At 40.3% G+C, this 23,120-nt stretch overlaps 1 protein-coding gene across 1 annotated transcript in view; it reads right to left on the bottom strand.

Annotated features, from left to right (window-relative positions):
• The window catches only part of LOC130019803 (myosin-IIIb-like), a 138,912-nt gene that overhangs the window by 92,842 nt on the left and 22,950 nt on the right, over positions 1 to 23,120 (bottom strand). The window contains exons 3-4 of the mRNA XM_056110475.1: positions 15,631 to 15,691; positions 14,631 to 14,685 (exon numbers count right to left, since the gene is read on the bottom strand). Of these exons, the coding sequence (XP_055966450.1) occupies positions 14,631 to 14,685; positions 15,631 to 15,691 (116 nt within the window). The remainder of the gene's footprint in view (positions 1 to 14,630; positions 14,686 to 15,630; positions 15,692 to 23,120) is intronic.

Genomic DNA, 23,120 nt, shown 5'->3' with positions numbered 1-23,120 from the left:
TGGATACAAGTCTTGTGCTCATCCTGTCCCAAGACTAACTAATCTATAAAAGCAGAAGTTTCCCACCTAAAGCAGCCCCAAAATATGTTATAAAAAGTGTCCCTTACAAAGGCAAACCTTTCTTTGGAGACCTCACTATGTCAGACTAAACAGTGTACTATTTCTCTTTAATAAACTTGCTCTGTTCTTGCTTTAACTGTCTCCTTCTTGGCAAATTCTTTTATCATCCCATGGGTTGGACCCAGTGGGGCATGAGTTCAGTAATATCCTTTCAGAAGCCTTCACACACTCCATAAGTCTTGACAGTTTGAACCTGGAAATTAGGTACATTTGGAAGTCATTCTCATTTGATGAGTAAGAAAGAGTAGCGACAGCAAGCTCTATGCAGTTATTAGGTGCTTACTGTGTTGCAGGCTCTGGTTCATGCAGTATGCAAATTTCTAGAGTTTTAATTTTGAAGGACCACATCTGATCCAAGAGTCCCTTCAAAACTGCCAGAGTATGTCTCTGTCTCTTCCTCTGTCTCTGACACATACATGTGCATGTGCGCACACATACACACACACTACATACACACATACACACACACACCACACATAAACAGACCCCACACACATACACAGAGAGGATTGTAGGGCGCCTGCTCAGGAGAGCTCTGGTTTAGGATCAAGTACAGTGACCTGAGGCTGAGGGGTAGGAAGACACTGTTTTTGGCTGGAAGAAAAATAAAATTGCGAAATAATACAATAATAATTATTTCCCCTGAACTTTTTCCTTCTGTCATCATCCCAGCTCCATACTTTGAGCTTCTAAAGAATTGAACTAATTCCTTTTTTAAAAAAGCACAACTTTAATCCATCCCTAACAATAGTTCTGAACTAAACAAAACACCTAAATTTCATGCTGTTGTGTGCATATTCCTCTAGTCCCTTATTTCGCCTTTTTGCCTTTGAACCTTGACAGGATAAAGCCTACAAAATCTTAATTTGGACCAGTGAGCCAATAATCATAACTTGGACTGAAAATCACCTACTTCACAGTTTCTAGCTGAAGGCAGAGCAAATCATTCATCTCTGAGCTTCCTTCTCTCCTCTGTTCCTTCTTTGGGAGTAAAGAAGATAGTTCATATAAATTAAGATTATCACCCAAAGTATTGAGGCAAGAGTCATGGTACCCAACACCTGGCCCAGATTTCTGATTTCTCTCTAGAATTTAGCTCTGGGCTGACCATCTGTAAGTAAGTTTCCTCATCTGCAATCTGAGAGGGCTGAGCAAAAAGATCGCAACATTTCTATCATACTAGATCCTGATAGGTCTATTCCAGGTGATCATCTGAACTTGGCAGAGAACTTAAACAAAAATGGATCCTCCCATGAGTAAGAAGCAAGCTGGTTGAATGATGACCATTTACCAAGGGCACTGATAAGACTCTCTGAGCATACCCCATGACAGAAGGGCTCAGACTATTTCTATTGTCCAGGGGGAGGAAAGAGAGGCACAGAAGTTAAATGTCTTGTTCTAAGGTGCAACATTGTTACAATGGCACAGCTGGGATGTGAGTTTCAGTGCATTTGACTCCAAAGCCTGCTCTGCCAGGCACCAAGCATATGCACACCTTCTCTTTGGTATCTCTTCTTTGTAAAAGCTCTAAGCTGAGAATCACCCAGATGTCCCAACAACAGAGCAGATTCATAAAATAGAGATATTATAAAAAACCATGAAAACAAAACTACTTAAATATAGCAATATAATTTTGGGGGGAGGCATGGAAATCAAGAAACTGAACGCATTATGATTCTGTTAATGCCTTTGCATTAAGGCAAAGTGAAACTGAAATACTTAGGCAGGATGTTAAAGTGGTTAACTCTAAGGAGGAGGATGAGGTATAATCTGGGATGAAGAGGTTGAGAGCTTCAAAGGATCTGACAACTTCTATATTGTGATCTCAGTTGTGGTTATAGAGGGACTTTTTGTATGTTTGTTTGTTTATTTGTTTTGGTTTTGCACCACACTGGCAGTGCTTAGAGCTTACTTCTGTGGGCTCAGGGGACCATATAGGATACTGGGGATAAAACCTGGGTCTGCCACATACAAGTCAAACACTGTCCCTGATATAATGCCTCTCTAGCCCCATATATAGAGACTTTTAAAAATAGTAATTTATCATACTGTCCATCTCCATCTTAAAGTTATGTTCTAGGATCAGAGAGATAGTATAGCAGGTAGGGCACCTGCTTGCCTTGCACACGGTCTACCCAGTTTGATCCCCAGCCCTCCATGTGGTCCCCCATGCCCTATTAGGAGTGATCCTTGAGTATAGATCACTGCCATGTGTAGCTCAAAAACCAAAATATTTTTCCCTTGAGGTAATTTACATTTTAGAGTTCTCGTAATATAAAAAACCCAACCAAATCTCATCTCTCTTATATGAGAATTGTTTTCCTCCCAGGATAAAGAGGAAACAGGAAAAAAGCTGGAAGTATCTTTCTGCACTGTACTTGGTCAGTTTCCGTTTCCCTTCAGCTTTCAGCTGTGGAGTAAGCCTATTCTTCCCTTTCTGCCCCTTGAGACCTGGTATCCCACTATCTCCTCCACAAGCTTGGTTCACTGTTATCAACACCAAGATCAAAGATCTGCTGTCAGGTTGATGTGTCCATTTCTCCATTGGCATGTAAACGACACAGCTGGGTCTTGCTCCCTCGAACCACCAGCACCCAGCTCAGTGCATGTACCTGAGGGGATGATTGATAAACACTTCTTCCTCAATTTTTCTGAAAACTCCAAACTTAAATGTGATTCCAAGAGAAATATAAAATTCAAATAGTTTTTAAAACAAAGTATTAATCAAATATGTGTTAGTATTTGGGTTGGAGCAATAGCGCAGTGGGTGGGATGTTTGCCTTGCACACAGCAGATCCGGGTTTGATTCCTCCGCCCCTCTTGGAGAGCCTAGCAAGCTACCAAGAGTATCTCGCTTGCATGGCAAAGCCTGGCAAGCTACTCTTGACCTATTTGATATGCCAGCCAAGTCTCACAATTTGTTGTGAGACGTTACTGGTGTCCGCTCATGCAAATCGATGAACAATGGGAGAACAGTGCTACAGTATTAATATTTTAAAAAAATTCTCTCCCCTTTCTTCACACTGTTTCTGTGTTGCGATGGTGACTGGGGGTCACACACTTGTCTTGGGTGCTCCCACATTTCAGCTGTGGTGTTCACCAGGGTCAGACAGGCTTGCACACTCGCATACTTACTGAGCTCTGCATTCCTTCAGTGTGGTGCTGACACACATGCTCATCAGGAGTTACACTCTTAGTTGAGGTCCATGTGGCATAGCACCAATCCTAGAGATTGCTGTAGTGCTCCCCAGGGGTCACATTCAGAGACTCACTACTTGGCTGTATCACTTATACATCTTTTTGCGTGTATGTAGTGGTGCTTGCCAAGGTCACACTCTTTTTTGTGGTGCTCACACACACATCTGGTTGTAGTGTGACTAGAAATCATATGAGGTAGGGGGGAATCATAAGAGCAGAGATGCCAGGACCATTTTAAATACATGTGAGACATCAGGAATTTGAACTTATGAATTCATGCTTGCAAGGCCTGTATTCTAAGTGACTAAGCTACTATTTTTTTCAGGCCCAAATGCATTATTATTATTATTATTTTTAAAATAAATAATTATTGTGGAGGAGGACGGCAAGCACAGGAGCAGAAAAAATCTGACCTTGCAAAGAGGCCCTGAAATGAAACCTTGCAAGAGGGAGTAACTGCGAAAAGTTAGCAAAACAGGGTGCCTGCATCTTGTGTCCGGCTTTGAGCCTCATTTGACCCCCCAGTTACATAAGCCTAAAACACAGAAACTGTCACGTATGCCTTTAGCAAGTCATTTTAACCCCAACATATAGCCTTGAAAGGGATTGGACCAGGGACAAAGCAGAAAGGAAAAAGTGATAGGCCAATAGTGTTAAGCTCTACTGTGATTGGACCTTCTATAAGCCAAGATCCTCTATAAAAATGTGTGTATTTGTCGATAAAGTGAGCTGTGATCAACTGCTCCCAGAGGTGTTTCTCTGCGCAATAGTCCTCCTTCACCCTACAACCAAGATCCTGACAATCCTGACTGGACCTGGTGTGCACCATTTCTGAGCATGTTGGGAATAACTATTCCCCAACAGATTATAATTAGTATTAATAGTACTCCCAATCTTAGAAAGCAAACAAAAGTAAACAGAAGAAAAATCACTCCAATGCTACTGCTAGACAAGTGTAGGTTTCATTTCCAAGTTGACAAGAATCCTTTCAAATGAAACACTCGAGACATTCAAGTCAATGGGGCAGTCTATGGAGTATGTGCTGAACTGAGTCTAGCAAGTAAGACAAGAGTTTGGAAAGAGTGTTCCTCTCTGCACGTTTTATGAGCAGGCTATAAACATTCAATTCTGGAAGCAGAGTGCCCTAACTTGACTCACGTGTCCCTCTTTCGCTGTCTGGCAGCTGCATTCCTGATGTCCTGGGTCATCGCCAGAACCTCACTTGGCATCGCAGTGAAGTACATCCTGACCTAATGCACTCAGAAAATCACTGGAAGTAGTTCTGCTATACTTTCCTCAGATATGTTTGCAGTAACAATCTGTGCAGAAATAAAGTCCCCAAACTACCCATTTACTTCGCTTTGTAAAATAATTTAATGAGTTGCAGGACTGGGACGGGGATTATGTTGCCTTTGAGACTGTGTTGTAGGAACAAGTTCCCCCTGTCAAATGGGTGACATCTGAGCCCTTTATGAGCACAGTGGTTGCTGCTTGGCAAGCTGCTTGCAACCCCTTCCTAATACAGGCATCAATGAGCTGTGAGACTGTAGCAAATGGCTAAGGTTTACTTTTGCCTGATTTGTGATTTCATTTTTTAAAGAAGTCCTGATCCAAATCAAGATCAATATGCAGAACTATAATAGGGTTAACAGCTTGTCCCAGTTTACCAGGATTGATCCTACTGGTAACACTGAAAATCTTGCATACTAGGGAAAACAACCCTTTAGTGGTAGGTAAATTGAGATTTTTGCTCGCCCAAAGGATTGTCCATGCATACTTTCTTATAGCTGCACTGTTGTCAGGATTAGCAACATGTAGCAATAAAAAAAAAAGTAATGAAGCAAATAATAAAAATGGATGGAATAAGCCAGTGAAAATAAGCCAAGGTGAAAGAGGGAGTGATTGGCTACTGTGTGGACATGAGATAAGACATCTGAGATCAGACCATGAAAGCCCAATAACAGATGTTCTTTGGCTTCCTAGCACACCCCAATGCCCTGCATTGGGACCCTATTAAAAGTTGCTACAATACTACTTGCTTCTCAGCTTCCTAAACACTTCACACTCCATCTATAAGATGAAATGTTGTTAAAAGTTTCGCCTAAAAATGTAATGAATCTTTTTTATTTTCAAGAAATGAGTACTTTAGACTACTTGTAGATGAAAATCTAACCCAGAGCACCAAGACCTCTAGCACGGTCCTCCCATTGTTCATTGATTTGCTCGAGCAGGCCCAGTAACGTCTCCATCGTGAGACTTGTTGTCACTGTGTTTGGCATATTGCATGCAAGATACTCTTGGTAGCTTGCCGGGCTCTTCGAGAGGGGTGGAGGAATCGAATCCGGCTCTCCCGGGTCGGATGTGTGCAAGGCAAACGCCCTAATGCTGTGCTATCGCTCCAGCCACACCAAGACCTCATTTAGGTGATATCACAGGGAAACCCAGAGTTAGGCAATGATGACCCTTGAAGAAGCAAGCACAAAGTTAAACCAATGCTAGTGCACTTTACATTTTCAAACTATAGGCAGGACAGAGGTGCTCAAGGCAAAGAATGTCATTGTCACTTCTATAGAAGTGACACTGTCCCTTCTAAAGAAATTCTCAAGATGTTTCCTATGTACATATTCAAATACGTATTTGAAAGTTAAAAAGATGCTTAAAATTTATATTTTGGTTCAAAGACAATATAGTACAGAGGGTAGAATTCTTCCCATGAATACAGATAATGTGAGTTTGGTCAATTTCTGACAATCCATATGTTCTTCTGGGTCTTACCATGAGTGAATTCTGAGCACAGAGCCAGGAATAAGCCCTGAGCACCACCAGATGTAGCCCTCAAAAAACAAAAAACACAAAAACAACTATACTTAAGGCATGTCACAAAAAATAAGCATATTAACAGTACTAATAAAACATTATCTTACTATTGAGAAAGAAAGCAAAAATAATCAGGCACGTAAAAATAGTATAATGGTTTAACTGTACATCAAAATCATAAATGTTAACACTATTGTTAACATGTATCTAAATGATAATAAAAATAATAAATCTTAATTAAAATCATAAAGCTTAGGGTCCTTATTTTTATTTTATTTTGTTTTGTTTCTTTGTTTGTCTCTGCTGGATGTTCTCAAGAGAGTGGTGCTGACAATTAAACCTGAGGATCCTGCAAGCAGAGCATGTGCCCAGTCCTCTGGGCCATCTCCTTGTACTCAATGATCATTTAATACAAGGAAAAGTGTCCTATTTCACCATGGTGTCTGAAGAACTCTCTGCTATGACCAGTGTGATAATTGTGATGATAGTAATAATCATGTCCTGAAACACTAAGAATTCAGTCCTGTAGACTTACTATGAAAGAATGATAGGTTTTAGAAAATTTAAGTTGTCTGAATAGAGCAATTGTTCAGCCTACCACATTTATTGATGCTGTCCAGATTAGATTATTTTTAACTCAGTCACTGGAGTAATTATTTAGAAATGTATTTCAAGTCACTCCTCTGCTGAAAATGCTCACTGAATCCCAGTGGCACTGAGTTTACACTCTCCCTGCTCAAAATGTGGATTCACATCAACAATAGCAGTACTTACTCGTGAGTCAAAATTTCTGGAGCTGCACAGACATGCTAAGTTATTATCCTCACTTGCAATATAATGCTAGGGTTCAAGACATTAAAGAGTCCTGACCTACATCATCTGTGTCTTCCCATCTTTCTGAGTCTCTTTCATGTTCTCTCAGTTTCAACATATAGGCTTCAGATTCCCTCCCATATCTGTGCATGCTCTTTTCTCATAGTCAAGGTCATGATTATTTCCTCTAGTGGGAAACTAACTCACACTGTCAAGTCTTCTCCATGAAGACTCTGACAGTGATTTAAGAGCACCTCCTTCCCCTAATTCCATCCCCCCATGATGCTTTGCCATTCTAACATCCCATACAATCAACTTATGTCTTTTTTTTTATTGAATCACCATGAGATACAGTTACGAAGCTTTCATGTTTGAGTTTCAGTTATCAATGATCAAACACTCATCCCTCCACCAGTGCACATTTTCTACCACCAATGTCCCCAGTATCTCCCCCCAGTACCTCCCTCCTCCTGCCCCTATGGCAGACAATTTCCCCTATACTCTATCTCTACTTTTTGGCATTATGGTTTGCAATACAGATATTGAGAGGCTATCACATTTTGTCCTTTATCAACTTATGTCATATACTGCTCATTGTCCTCTCCCACTGCTAGAACACAGTGTTGTTGAGGACACTCAAGGTGGGACTGTGCTGTCCCCTGATGTACCTCTCTTACATCCCTCAGGCGGTGCTATTGAGGTGTGGTCTGCAGGTTGACTTGTTACTAGTCCCCTCAAATATTAGTAAGAAGATAGAGAGTGATTTAGAGCAGGAAATGAAGAGTATTTTACACCAGTTTGATATTTACATAATAACCAATTGTGATATTGTTTACCTAACAGCTCATTTTATTATATTCCACTCGTGCAAATTGGAAATGAAAACAACCAAACCTAAACTGCTTTTCCAAAAAAGTTTGAGACGTACTGATCCAGGATAAGTCTTGGCACTTACTAGGTGGTTTAAGAATAAATAAAAATAAGAACGAATTGGTGACGTAGAAAAAGCTGTTCGGTCTGTACATTTCAGTCCAATAAAATAAATGAAACATTTGGATGAGTAGGAAAATGATTCATCTTATAGGTTTCCTGAGTCCTTTCTGCTCATGTGAGGAATGAGGCCCAAATGGACCAATTATGGACATTTCTGAGAATCTCTATGAAGGGCAAAGGATAGCCTTTGTCTAAGTTCCTCACTGGCACATTGTGCCTATCTGCTCGCAGCAGAGCTGGCATGGTTGAACACTTCAACACGAATAGATTCCTCTTGCTTTCCAAAAGTATCACTGTATCACTGTCATCCTGTTGTTCATTGATTGCCTCGAGCAGGCCCCAATAAGGTCTCCTTCGTCCTAGCCCTGAGATTTTAAAAAGTGCCACATTCAAGACTCTTTCAGGGTCAGAAGAATGAGACCCGTCATTGTTATTGGTTTTTGGCATATTGAATACACCACGGGGAGTTTGCCAGACTCTGCCCTGTGGGCAGGATACTTTTGGTAGCCTGCCAGGTTCTCCAGAGTAAGAACTAGATAATAAGATGTCGCAGGGCCATGAATGCGCTTCTAGCAGCAGGGTTTTATAGTCTCTGGGCCTTGGCCATCAATGGGACCACACGGCGCCGGGGGGGCAGTTGGTGGGTGTAACACCTACATGCTAGAAGATGGGGGATCTGGGTGGAGGAGGCCCCAGTCCAAATCCAAGCAGGCTTGGAGATCTATGCCCTGGGTCTCACACACCTGGGTTCCTCTGCTGGTTCCTTCATGCATGAGGCTCGTCCGAACGTGTGGAGAGTGGTCTTAAGCACAGCTGTGACTGGAACCGGAGGTCTTCAGCTGCCAGGGCTCTGCTCGGGGTGGGGAGGGAAACTCAACCCACCCTCCTCCAAAAGTAAATGTTCCTATTTGGTATGAGAATTGGCCCATTTTTCTGCATACTCAATACTAAAATAAAAAGTATTTTTATATAAATTATTGATATATGGCATTCCCAGTCCCTCAAAGTAAGTTATAAAATCCTACTCAATAGGAAGACTCTACTTTCAAATAGTGGGGAAACCTGTATTCTCCTTTCCTTCCCTCTACACTTAAATTTTTCCTTTCTGTTTTTTAACCACACCTTAAACCTGACTCAGTGCTCTGGGAACAGTCCTGGAGGGGCTTGGCGGATCATATGCAGTACCAGGGATCAAAGCTAGGTACAAGGCGAGCACCTTACCAACTGTCCTATCTCTCCAGTCCCTAAACTCACTCTTTTATAGAACAATAAGCACTCACTGCACTCAAGAAGGAAAACTTGTGTCTTATAGCTTTTTGTAACTGAAAAGGTCATAATATTCTCATTCTGACTTCTTCAGGAACACTGGTGGAAATAATAGTCATTTAAGGGAGAAATTTAACACAAAGCTGTAACTTGCTAAAATGTCTCTCTCACCCAAAATATTCTTGTTTCTGGAGCCAATGACATTGAAAACATAAACAAAATAGGGAAACTTTTGTCTTTTGACTCATCTTTGCATGAGGTCAAGAACTTGGTTTATATGATGCATCTTCCTGCCTAAATTTTCTTTTTCTTTCTTCCTGCTCGAAACAACAAAAGTGATAAAATGAAACAATAAAACAGCCTGGATAATTTTAACTTGTTCCATTGGTGATACTTGTTCAAGGCAGATTCATATTAATTTTGTTTCAGTCTTATTTAGAAATACACTTTAAAATGTTACTCTGGGACTAAAAAGATAATACAGGAGTTAAGGCACTTGTCTTGCATCCCACTAACTCTGATTTGCCCTGTACCACATACGCTTGCTGAACATCACCAGGAGTGAACCCTGAGCATTGCTAGATGTGGCCCAAATAACTCTCATACTGTCACTCACTGTCACTGTCCTCCCGTTGTTCATCGATTTGCTCAAGCGGGCCCAGTAATGTCTTCATTTTGAGGCTTGTTGTTACTGTGTTTGGCATATCAAATATGTCATGGGTAGCTTGCCAGGCTTTGCCATGCGGGTGAAATACTCTTGGTAGCTTGCCGGCCTCTCCAAGAGGGGCGGAGGAATTGAACCCAGGTTGGTCGGGTCGGCCACGTGCAAGGTAAGCGCCCTACTGCTGTGCTATCACTCCAGCCCAACACTCATACACCCCAATTTTTTCTGATTCACTTAAGAGTTTCATTTCATTATATTTCATCAGGGCTTTGGGAGTTCAAGAATTTATATGTACCAAGGACCAAGAAGAGACTTCATAAATGCAAAGTATGGTTTCAGAGAATTTAAAATGCAGCCGATGCATGAGAAAAACTATACTATAAGGCAGGATAGGATAAGTAATATAAGAAAGAATTGAAGGAGAGTGGGGATAGGGTGTGCACAAATCAATAATACTACAAGTAGGGCACTTGCATTGAGACCCAGATTCAATCCCTGGCACCACATAGAGTTCCTTACGTCCTCCAGGAGTGATGACTGAGCACAGAGCCAGGAGTAAGCCCATTGCACCACAAGGTGTGACCCTAATACCCCCACCCTACCCCCTCAAAATGAAACAGTCAAAGGGCCCAGAGAAGGGAGACACTGTGGACCAGAGTAAACAGAAAGGGACAGGAGGGTAGAGGATGCAGTGCATACAAGATCTCGAGAGAGAGCACAAGTAAGGATACAACTGGACAGAGGAAAATTACTTGAGTTTCTGGCAGGAAGGATGAGACAGAGAGGTTAGTGGAAGTTTGGGGCAGAAAAAAAGACAAATTGATTGCCAAGCCAAGAAACTTAGAGGTGATGCTAGTGTTACAGGGTACCAATAAAGAATACAGAGGAAGACAATGTCATCATCAGTATGTTTTGGAGAAGCTCCTCAGATATCTGTGTCATAAGAGAAGTTGAAGGAATAAAGAATAAAAGCAAGAAGACTACTTTGGTCATTGTTTAATGGTGTATAAGAAAGTAGTGGTAATAGACATATCCAATACCAAACCGTCTAGCTGTTGGGGCTGGGGAGAAAGCTCAAAGGTCTGAGTACATGTTTTACAGGCTGGAGTCCTGGGTTCAGTTGCCAACACCATGTGGTCCTATGAGGTCTGACAGGAAATATGCCCTAAACACTGAGCTAGAATTAGCCCCGTGTACCATGGGATGTAGTCCAATATCAAGAAATATAGAAAAAATTATGGAAGAAAGAGAGAAAGAAAGCAAGAAAGCGAGAAGGAAAGAAGAAAGGAAGGAAAGAAGGAAGGAAGGAAGGAAGGAAGAAGGAAGGAAGAAAGGAAGGAAGGAAGAAGAGAGATAGAGACATTTACAGAAAGTTAAATGTGTAACTAATAAAGTTTGACTTAGAATACACTCACCAAGTCTAGGAAGATCATTTTAATCAAACAAGTCTATTTAACAATCAATTTAAAAGAATATATTTTACCTCCCCTGCACTTACCTTCCAAACCTTAATGCCTTATAATAAGACTTTTATTTCTCCATCTTTCTTCATACTTACACATTCATTTTACATATATATCAATAGCAGATATCATGACATCAACTGACATATAAATAAATCTTTGTTGTCAAGTAGATCTATGCCTACTTATACTAGTTTATTTTATTCTCAGTATAACCCTGTAGATAAGAACTACTATATTTTCCCCATTTTAAATATGCATATACTGGTGTAAGGAGTTGTTATGGAATTTACAAATAACAGTACACAGAAGAATAGATATTTGGATCCAAGAAAATATGTCTTCAAAACCTGTATCTTTAGCTATTCTAATATCACATTTTATTTTATTTTAATTATTTAATTTTTTATATAGGAGTACTGCTATTTACTCAGCCACTGATTAGGCTGATTGAATTGGGCATGAACTCCACCTCACTTTTTTTCATTTTTTATAATTTTATTTATTGAGTCACCATGAGAGCAGTTACAAAACTTTGGGGTTTAAGTCTCGGTCATACAAGAAACACCCGTCCCTTCACCAGTGCCCATTCTCCACCACCAAAAACCCCAGTATACCCCCATTCCACACCCTCCCCCTATCTGTGGAGCAGATGATTTCCACATTACTCTCTCTCTCCCACCATTGTTATTTGGGATTTTACCCCAACACTCAGATCTGCCAAAAAGGCAACAGTAGACAATTTGTTTTCTATTGCTGGTTGTGAATAACATATGATGTTGTGCAGCTGCAGCAGTGGCTGCGCAACTTTGAAATTCCGAAATTTCAACAATTAAATCTGGAGGATTTCTGCCAAAACCTGCTGGGTTCCAAGATTTGTTTCTGAGTCTCTGGGATCATGGCCATTAAACGGCTTGATCAGGAGCCAGAGAGGCTGTTCATGGGCAGCGACTCAGGGTCTCATTGGGGCAGGGAGGAAAGGGCCAGCTCCACCCCCCATCCCGTAAGGCCCCATGTGTCTCATCACTGTGGGTCCAAACCTGTCTGTCTAATGGCCTCTGGAGGATGGCAGCCACCGAACCACCAAGGGGGAGCAGGTGGAGGGACAGCACCCTTTTCCCCTGGGGTGTCCCGGCGACAGTAACCTACTGTGAGGGCCAGACACATTTTTGCCAAAAGCTGTTGGGTTCCGAGATTTGTTTCTGAGTCTCTGGGATCATGGCCATTAAGCAGCTTGATCAGGAGCCAGAGAGGCCATTTATGTGCTGCGACTCGGGGTCTCGTTGGGACAGGGAGGAAAGGGCAGGCTCCACCCCCATCCTGGGTGGCCCCGGGTGTCTCGTCACTGCAGGCCCAAACCTGACTGTCCAGTGGCTTCTGGAAGATGGCAGCCACTGGCCCGCCAGAGGGAACAGGCCAAGGCATGAAACCTATTCCTACCTGGGGTGGGACGCCGCCGATAACCTACTTCAGGGACTGGACGCATTTCTGCCAAAAGCCATTGGGTTTCGAGATTTGTTTCTGAATCTCTGGGATCCTGGCTGTTAAGCAGTCTGATCAGGAACCACAGAGGCCATGCCTCCAATTATATAGCTGAGCCGGAGGTGGTTTGTAGGTGTGTCTCCCACATACCTAACTTTTGGCTGTTTACTTTCTTGGTAAACTTTGCCCCAAGTTTTTTGGGTCTGGCCAAAGGCACAGCAGCAATTCTGGGATATCTGGAAGTCTGACGGTGCCATCAGGCTGCTGATGCACTCGCCTCACAGGTACAGATTGACCTGCTGGCAGCACCATACCCTCTGATAATTTATTTTTAAGAATAATACATACCCAGCACATATCTATCTAAATTTGGCTTTGGGGCCATAACTCAGTACTAAGAGCTTACTCCTGGTTCTGTGCTCCGGCCTCACTCCTGACTGAATTCAGTAGACCATATGGGATGCTGGGAATCAAACCCAAGTTTACTGTGTACAAGGCAGTGTCTTACCTACTTTACTATCTCTTCAGATGTTCTACAATGTATTTTGATAGTGTTAATTGTGGCACTGCTAAGCATCAAACCCAGGGCCTTACACATGCCAGTCATGTGCTCTTCTATTAAGCCACCCATCCGTTCCAGGAATTCAATATGTATTTTAAGGTGGAATGACAGAAGAAAACACAGACCATATGGTGATAAATATAAAACAAATAGCAAGTTGATAGATTCAAACCAAGCATATCAATCACATTAAATGTAAATGGTTTAGACATCCCAGTCATAAAGTGAGACATTTTGGAGCGATAGAAAAATCCTAGCAAAATTTTTCACAATAAATTCTGTTCCACCACAGTATTTCTCTTAAATTCTCCTTTTTTTAAAAAAAATTATTCTTACCCTTATCTTAATGTGGCTTTATTTCTAAACACCATATGGCTGTCAGTAAAACATTCCTTTTTGACAGGTTTATAATTTTTTGCATATCCATTTAGGATGTTCTGTATAATACATTTATCCTCTTTTGTCTCTCTCCAAGACTTCATGTTCCATATGGATTGAAGGTATTAACACATTTATCATACCTTTCCCACTTCATATTGCACTATGCTGTCATTGAAAAATAAGCTAAGAAAAAATTTGGAGAGACCTGAGAAATTACTGCACCTTTGGGAAAATAGACAAGGTCATCAAGTAAGTTTAATATCAATATTTTACCTGAAAATTTTATTTCTCTGGAATGGTCCATTTTGTCTTTACTATCTCTGGTTCTTATGATCAGGCTCATACTTTATCTTTCAGAATGACTAACTATAGCACCATATTAGCCTCCAAACTTCTTTTTTACCATAATCTGTAACAAAGAATTTAGAAAATAGGCCAGAAATACCTATTTCCCTAAGGAGTGTGGCAAGATGTCTGTGTTCTTGGTGCCAAGAGGGCAGAATTATTCTCTACACCTGCATTCTTTACCAAGCCTTGATTTTGGCCCAAAAAATCTGCTTCATGGTAAACAGATCAACTGTTCATCTATCTTTAACCAAATAGCAGTTTTCTCTTTGAAATTCCTACAAATAAAAGGGAAAAGTATGACCTGTGATAGTCTATTTCTTCCCTCTGAAAAGTAAACTTAACTGGCACAGCTTAGGCAGTAGTATACTGCTTTCTTTAATACAGGTTTGGCTTCCAGCCCTTAAGACTTCCCAAACCTGAGAGTTTTTGAAAACAATAGGTTATCTTCTTTCCTGAGTCCACCATGATGGAAAGCACAAAGCACGTGAATGGTAGACGTCGCAAACAATTCAAATGTCCTTACCAGGTTTTGTAGGGGCTCCCACTGAGTGACTCCGTTCCTGGAGATCTTGAGCTGCCTGGTGTGGAGAAGAGAGTGACTCACTTCCAGAAACCCAGTGCTTCAGAAAAAACCCAGTGCGCGAACCATTTTCATCCTCTGATGAAGTAGCCTTAAGGAACAGTGCTTTCATTTCACTTAACCTTGATTATATGGGAAAGAAGCTAAATTGATTGGGGTCTTGCATCAGAATTGAATGGAGTGCTCTTCCTTAGGGCAATCAGTAGCAAAGTCTCAACACTTTTTTGCTTCATTCATTCTTTTCTGCCTCTAAATAAGGCAAGGTAGCCCCCTCTTAAATTAATTATAATCCAGAATATAAAAATAGGAGTGTACTGATTTTCTCCTCGCCTTAATTTTTACGCCTAGGGAAAAAAAATAAAACCTATAGGAAGGTATTAATCTACTTAACATTTCTAAGTACATCATCCAAAGGATTTTGTTTTTTTAATCTTACATATGCTCAGCAGAGTTACTGGCAAAAACTGTACATTTTCTTCATTTCATCCTTTCAACATCAAATAGTAGGCAGCAAAAATTGGATCAGACTTCAAAGCCTGCTGTGGGCTCCAAGTCACAGAGAGACGCCTCCATTTCACATATTGAATTTGAGCAGGATATCAAAGTGCTACCAAAGAACCTCGGGTCCTTACTCAGAAAGAGGCTCTAACATCTGTAGAGAGTGGAGTGCACAGACAAATCACCTCGGGGAGCAGCTAGCGTTTATTCTCAGCAGCAAATTTCCAGGCTTTTGATTCTCTCTTCGCTGTACCTCCCTGCCTCTCTGCTGAACCAAAGTTCTTTAGAAAGCCTGGCTTTTGTCTCAAAGACTTCAAAATATCACTAACAGTTTCATGTTGGGATAGCCCAACCATACAGCCACAGAACAGGCTGCATGCCCAAGGACTAAGACTTGTCAGCTGCAAGGAACCATAGTTACTTAGGAACCAAGATGCCTCCCTACCTTGTTTGCATGGTCTGCGAAGGTGTCACAGTCCTTTGGAGTGCTCTGAGCTTCAGAACAACTAAAAGTAAAAATAATGGAAATGATTTTTAAAAGGCCTTAAAACGATCATTTAAAAAGACTTAAAGATGTATCAGAATATATTCTTTCAGCTTCCATTTGTTTCCCATTCCATGTTAAAGAACCCAGTGAAAAGAAGTTCATTCTACAGGTATTGCTACTATAGCCAGAGACAGCCTGGGTACCTCTGAGCCCAGACACTGACCTTTGCAAAAGGGTGTGATCCATTTGCTTTACTTTTCTACTTTCTCAAACTTGACTGAGAAGCCAATCACATTGCTTCTAAGGCCCGACTTTTCATCTGCACCTCCATCACATTAACTGTCTAGTGATTAAAAGTAGATCTTTTGTCAAATATGCTTGATAAATAAATCTGATTTATAAAAAATTTATTAAAGTTAGGGCTGGAGCGATAGCACAGCGGGTAGGGCGTTCGCCTTACACGCGGCCAACATGGCCGACCCGCGTTCGATTCCTCCGCCCCTCTCGGAGAGCCCGGCAAGCTACCGAGAGTATTCGATATGCCAAACACAGTAACAACAAAGTCTCCAATGGAGACGTTACTGGGCCTGCTCGAACAAATCGACGATCAACGGGAGGGCCTTTTACCTTATTCTTAAAGTTATACAAGTTAATATATATATATATAAAGTTATATTGAGATTATTTCTCAGTGCAGAAATATAACAATTAAAGAGGCATTATGATTTTCTAAAGTAGGATGGTGGGGTAATGGGAGGTGGATGCAGAGTATCCCAACCTAATTTAACAAAGAGACTTTGAGAGCAGGAATCAGGGGACTGGACTGATAGTACAGCGATTAGGGTGTTTGCCTTACATGAGGCCAACCCAGGTACAATCCCCGACTTCCCATATGGTTAGTCCCCTGACCACTGCCAGGAGTAATTCCTGATTGCAGAACCAGGAGTAACCCCTGAGCATCACCAGGTGTGACCCCAAAAAGCCAACAAATAAATAAGTTTTTAGAAGCAGTAATCAGGACCAGATAGATAGTCCAATGGGTAGGGGGCTTGCCTTGAATGCTGTTGACCCAGGTTTGATCCTGGTATCACATAAGATCTCCTGAACATCGCCAGGAAAGATCCCTGGACACAAAGGCAGGAGTAAGCATCATCAGGTATGACCAAAAAAAAAAAAAACCACCAGAAAAAACAAAAAGTGGCAATCAGTTAACATCTATTAATATAATAATGTTACATGGAGCAAAGTTTGAAAAAAATCAATTTGAAAAAAATCAATTGTCCTGTGTATCCAATTTCTAGTACTAGGAAGACAGTGCATGAACACATGGTAATTATAATGCACCATTAAAACAGGAGCCATTTACAATCCCTTATAGGCAGAATATGCAACAGAGAGGCACCAACTAGAGGGCGGATAATCTGAGTTCTCATGTCTGTGTCAAGGTCCCTTCCACTGCCTCCTCTCACCCTCCCAAACATGCATTTGGGTAAATTTCTAAATTTCTTGTTTTTTACATATATAAAATGACAGACTCAAGATGAACTATTCTAGTTATGTAGAAATCTTATTCTTTATTTAAATGGACAATTTTGTGACTGGGAATGTGATTCAAGGGTTAGTTTCCAAGCTTTGCATGTTCAAAGCTCTGGGTTTGATTTTTGACAGGTATGCCCCGAAGATCACCAATTAGTTACATCCCAGCTGACCCCTGAGCACTATGGGCCCTGAGCAGTGGGGGAGCACCTTCCTTCCTTCTACACATGCAAGAAAAAACAACTGAAAAACTCACTTTCCAAAGTTTCTGTGAACAGCTTAAAGATATTTCTTTCAAAATGATCTCTTTATAGTAGATTGTAAGCAATATATCCATTAAAATATATCACTTCCATATGTGGGGGGAGGGAACTTTGTGTATATATTTGTATGCATTTATCACTGTGGAATGTAAACTCTAAAAAGTATTTATTTCATACTCTATATTGGAACCTCACCCAGTGCCTTTCTGTATAGTGATTGCTCAATAAATATCAGATAAGTTAAATGAATGAAAGGATATCTAGTGAATCCTCTAAACACGGGTCATGTCGATCAGTAAGAATAGCCTTAACAATCAATCAAATTCTCTAGTATTTACACAACACTTGACATATTTTAAAAATTGCTTTTCTTTCTACCTCTAGCAAAAGTTCCTTTACTGTTTGAGTTAGAGCTTTCATTGTACCTGTATTATATAGAAGAAACAGAAGTTCAGAGTGGAGAACCCTTCTGCTGGGCATTTGTCCTGATAAAAGCCCCCGAGATGAAACTCAGATCTAATTCAGATCAGATTTCTTCTATTGAAATCCAGATCACAGTGTGACCGGATGAAAGGCCAAGCAATGTCTGGCTCCAAGTCCCTGACTGCTAAGGAAGCCCCAGCAATCTCTCTGGGCTGTAGCATGAAGCCAGCTGGCTCTGCCATGCTGGGCTGGCAGCACTAGGTGAAGTCACCATGGTCCAGGGACTAGGTTTCAGCTTTACAAGCTCCAAAATGCCATTTGCCAGTTTATCAAGAGGTGATGATTTGGGTGGATGGGCGGGGGATTGGGACAGGGTTACTGTGTTGCACTAAGTAAACTCAAAAGAGTTATATTTGAAAAGAAATGCCACTGTGTTATTTTTACAGTGATGGAGCTGGATTCTATACTTGGCTCCTCAGTCATTGTTTGGTATATGCTGGAATTTGAATTATGAATTAAAGATAGCAAAGGACACTGGGTGTTCTCTGAGGATCTAATCAATCAAGTTGAAATTAGTGACTTTTTTTCTGGGCAGGAATAGAGACACATTGACTATCCACTGGCTCTCTACTCACTAACCCTTACTTTATATTCTTTCTGTGGTATTATCTTTTTATATTTGATAGCATCGGTAAGACTACCTTGCCTTTTATCAATCGTAATCTAGAATGGCTCCTACATAAACAAATAAACCAATTAGCAGTTCACACGTGAAGACAGATTATAAATTTCATAATAGGACTGGTGATACCTACTGCCTCTGTGGTAATTTTTGTTAGCTTTCTACTTCCTTCAGATTTGGGAGTAGTTCTCATTTCAAACTCATATTTTATATGTACTTAGGGGATTGGAAGATAATAAATTCTCTTAAAAGGAACACAAATCAAATTCATGGGGACTCAAAATTAAAAATATGGCTTTTCTGACTGAAGGGGAAAGGGTGTTGCTCCCTTCCACCTTTTTCCCTCTGGAAAGAAAGATGGGAGCCGCTTCGGAGCTTTATGGAAAGTCAGATATGAGCCGGTCGTGATGGGGCGACTGAAACCTCATGGGAAGGGGGCATTCCCGGCTCATCCTTCACACCCTACCAAGGTCAGAAGTTGCCCCCCACGAGTGGCTCTCTGGCACGGCCATGCCTCCAGAGCACAAAATCCAATCTCATAATTATCTGACTCTTAGCAGAAATACTTCCAGGCTTAATAAGTAAAATACCAGAAATCCAAAATCATGTGGCCACAACAGCGGCAGTGCAACATCATTTGATTCTTGTGACTAGTTGTAGAAAACAAATTATTTCACAATGCCTTTTCAGCATGTCTGATTTAGGGGTGTAAACTCTAAATGATAATGGTGCATCTTTTGTCAAAACAATGAATCTAATCAAAGTAGATAGAGTGTTAACTAGAATTCATCTGCTTCACAGGCATTGGGAGGGTTGGAGGGGGTGTTATTGGGGTTCTTCGTGGTGAAAAATAAGTATTAGTAAAGGAAAATGTGTTTGATAATTGCATGACCGAGACTTAAACTTGAAAGCTTTGTAATTTTTCCCATAGTGATTCAATAAATAAATAACTTAATTAATTAACTAAAAATATGGCTTTTACTACATACACAGGAAAGCTAAGTTTTCTAAATTTGATGTTTGTTTACTATTCACCATCAGCACAATAAAAACATGTATCAAACACCCACTTGCTCTTCTCAGGGTTGTAGGTATTTACACTTCCACATCTTGACTGGAATGTTGTTCCTCTCCTGCCTTTGATGCTATAGCATCATTATCCTTTAGTCCTAGTTTCTGTTCCTCTGATGCTTTCCCTTCCCTGTCTATCCCCATCCCAGCCTCTTTTACAATGGGGCAGTGGTGGAGGCTCCTGGTAGATTCCATAAATTCCAAGCCTAACTGTACCACAAACTTGTTTCTGTAAGTGACCTGTCTGCTGTCACATTAAAATTGATTTAAAACATCTACAAAAAAATCCTTGATTGAGGGTGAGCTTTAGCAAATTTTTATCATAGAGGAGATGGCATAAAAGAGCAGCAAGTCACTTGCATTTTGAGTTATCAGAGCTCTTTCTTCAATTTTATCTTTTCTTCTGTACTTTTTAGTTGATGAAAATGCTACATATTCAAATGTAAAACATTTCTCCTTTTTTCTGATGGAAAAAATATTTACTAGAGTATCAAATAAAATACAGATATTCGGGGCTGAAGTGATAGCATAAAAGATAGGGCATTTATCCTGCACATGGCTGACCCAAATTCGATTCCCAGCATCCAATATGGTCCCCTGAGCACCGCCAAGAGTGATTCCTGAGTGCAAAACCAGGAGTAACTCCTTAGCATCACCCGGTGTAACCCCCCCCCAAAATATTACAGATATTCATAGAGAAGAAAATAATTATGGGACACTTTATATACTCAGATATAATTTCTGATAATATTTTGGTGCATGTCTTTTTAGGTACAATGTTATGTATTAAAAATAATGTTTCAATTTAGTTGGCATTGCAATCTACCTTTTCTCATGATCAGTAACTTTCCATATATATATGAATCATACACACAATATAAATGTGAATTTTTATGTCATTTATATGAGTATATGTTATACTTGATGACTATCAAGGAATTTAATCTATTGTTTTTAGATATTTATGTTATTTCCGATTTATCACATCATAAAAATGGGGGGAATGGGGGGTGGGAGGGATACTGGGATCTGTGGTGGTGAGAAATGGGCACTGGTGGAGCGATGGGTATTTGATCATTGTATAATTGAAACCCAAGCACAAAAATTTGTAAGTCTACAACTGTACCTCACGGTGTCTCACTAATAAAAATTTTTAAAAAATGGATCATTAAATATTGTGTACATTTAGTTTATGTATCCAGCTATTTTCCTAGGATATCCTTCTAAGGAAATACTATTGGGTCAAAAGGTGAGCAGAGATTTTGCCTATTTTAAGGCTTTTAAGTTTTATCATCTATTTCTCTTCTACAAAGCTAAATGTTAGCACTCATATTCCAAATATCAACGAATTCATTTCTGTAATATCATCAACACAATTACTAGTCTTTTGAATTTTTTAAAATCTTTTGGTTAAAAAAAAGTAGTTCCCCATTATTATTGTGATCAGCATTTCTTTATTTCTAAAACTCAAACATTCTTCCTGATCATCAATATATGATATGAAGGAAATACAAAGAAAGTAGGAGAGCGGAAACAAATGATAACAGTGCAAAATAAAACCAATATTGTGTGTGTGTGGGGGGAGAGGGTGGGGGAGACAGATGGGGGAAAGGAAAACTAGAAAAATAAACAGTTTTCATACTATGTTTTCTTATTATGTTTGACTACTTCATAATTCTTTTGGGTGGGGGGGGCACATCCCTGGTTAGATTCTTAGCTGAATGAGTTGACAATGTAAGCTATTCTTAATTTTAAAATTTATTTTATTTTATTTTTCTAACTTTGTGGGGACACATATGGCAGTGCTCAGTGGTTACTCCTGGCTCTGCACACAGGAACCACTGCTGGCCATGCTTAGGGAACCATATAGGATGCCTGGATTGAACCTGAGTTTGTTGCGAACAAGGCAAGTGCCCTACCTGCAGTGAGATAGCTCTGGGCTCCTATAAACTATTCATAACTAGGTGGCTATTTGTTTGCTCTTAGACACACAATTAAGTTTTTGAAAGTTTTTCAAGGGCAGATTCATAAAAAGGGCTAAAAAAGGCTGATGAATGCTTAATAATGTCATTGTTTCAAGTTAGCACTAGAGTTGTAGAAGGGAATTTCCCAAATCCCACTGAGCCCTTTAAATTCAATCTCTTTATCTTTCTGCTTTTCTCCTCTATACAAGTACCCCAGAGAGCTGCAAAAAATCACATTTGCATTTCTTTTCTCTCTCCTTCCTTACTCTAAAGCAGGCAGTTGTCACTGAGTTGTCTAAAATGAATTTTCTTCAATTTGATGAGAATTTTTCAATTTTTTAATTTAATTTTAAAATTCATATTTAATAAGTTAAAAAAAAGAATTTAACTTATTGGGGAAAAGGATGTTTGACAGAAAACCACCCTTTCAGGTTATCTCAGTTCTTGGTTAGCAAAGTAGGGAACCCACACCAAGTTGTTCTTGGGTCTGGGGCTGGAAGGAAGATGCTGTGAGAGAAAGAACACTGTGACCCAATCAAATGCACTGTTATGGGCCGCACTGCTGAATGCTCTGCTAAGGATCAGGCTGGATCTTCCTTCTCATGGAACCTCAGGCCAGCATTGGCCCTCAGGCCAGCATTAGAAGTCCATGTCCTAGCACTGTTCTCATATTGCTGCTCAAATTTGGGCTGTTTTAGCGCCCAGATACAAACCCATATCAGGTGAATAGAGAGCCTATACTTTTAGTCTACAGGACATTTTACGGAGAACGGGGAGACACACCTGATGATGCTCAGGAGTTATTCCTGGCTCTGCACTCAGGCATTACTCCTGGTGATGCATGGGGAAGCATCTGCTTGGGATGCTGGGGATCAAACATGGGTCAGCTACATGCAAGGCAAATGCCCTACCCGCTGTACAGTTGTTCTGGCCTGTCTGGAGGTCATTTCACTAGACTCTTCCAGAAAGTTATACAGGCATTGGAGAGATAGTAGCCCTGAACAAAATCAGGTATGGCACCCAAACCAAAACAAAACAAAAAAACAGGTAGTCATGCGATTATATTTGGGATCTCCATGAATAACATCTGGTATGACCAATATTTAGCTCTAGAAAACTTACCAAGAGACAGATTAAATTAAGTTTGACTGTTTATGGAGGCATTCCTTGGTCACCAATAAAATGATCTTTTACTTATGTTACATCTACGGACTAATATTAAGATTATACATCTACACACTAATATGGTGGAAAGTCTTAAGTGCTTTTTGTAAAGATTATGAGACTATATAATACATTTGCAACAGATTTAGCAAAAATAGGCCCCTAGACATTATTCATTCATCCCCAAAATACTTACTGAACACTTTTACTTTGTCTCCTATTATTATTGGTGAACAAACTGATTATTAGCAGTGAACTATTATTAGCAATGAACAAACTGATTTAAGATAACTGTGCTCATAAGAATCTATATTCTAGCAGAGAAGGCAGACAATAAATTAAAGA

This window comes from Sorex fumeus, unplaced genomic scaffold (genome assembly GCF_029834395.1).
Source record: "Sorex fumeus unplaced genomic scaffold, SorFum_2.1 ptg000009l, whole genome shotgun sequence".
Classification (NCBI taxonomy): domain Eukaryota; kingdom Metazoa; phylum Chordata; class Mammalia; order Eulipotyphla; family Soricidae; genus Sorex; species Sorex fumeus.
The sequence above is the reverse complement of the archived record's forward strand: the minus strand, read 5'-3'. Positions and strand labels throughout refer to the sequence as shown.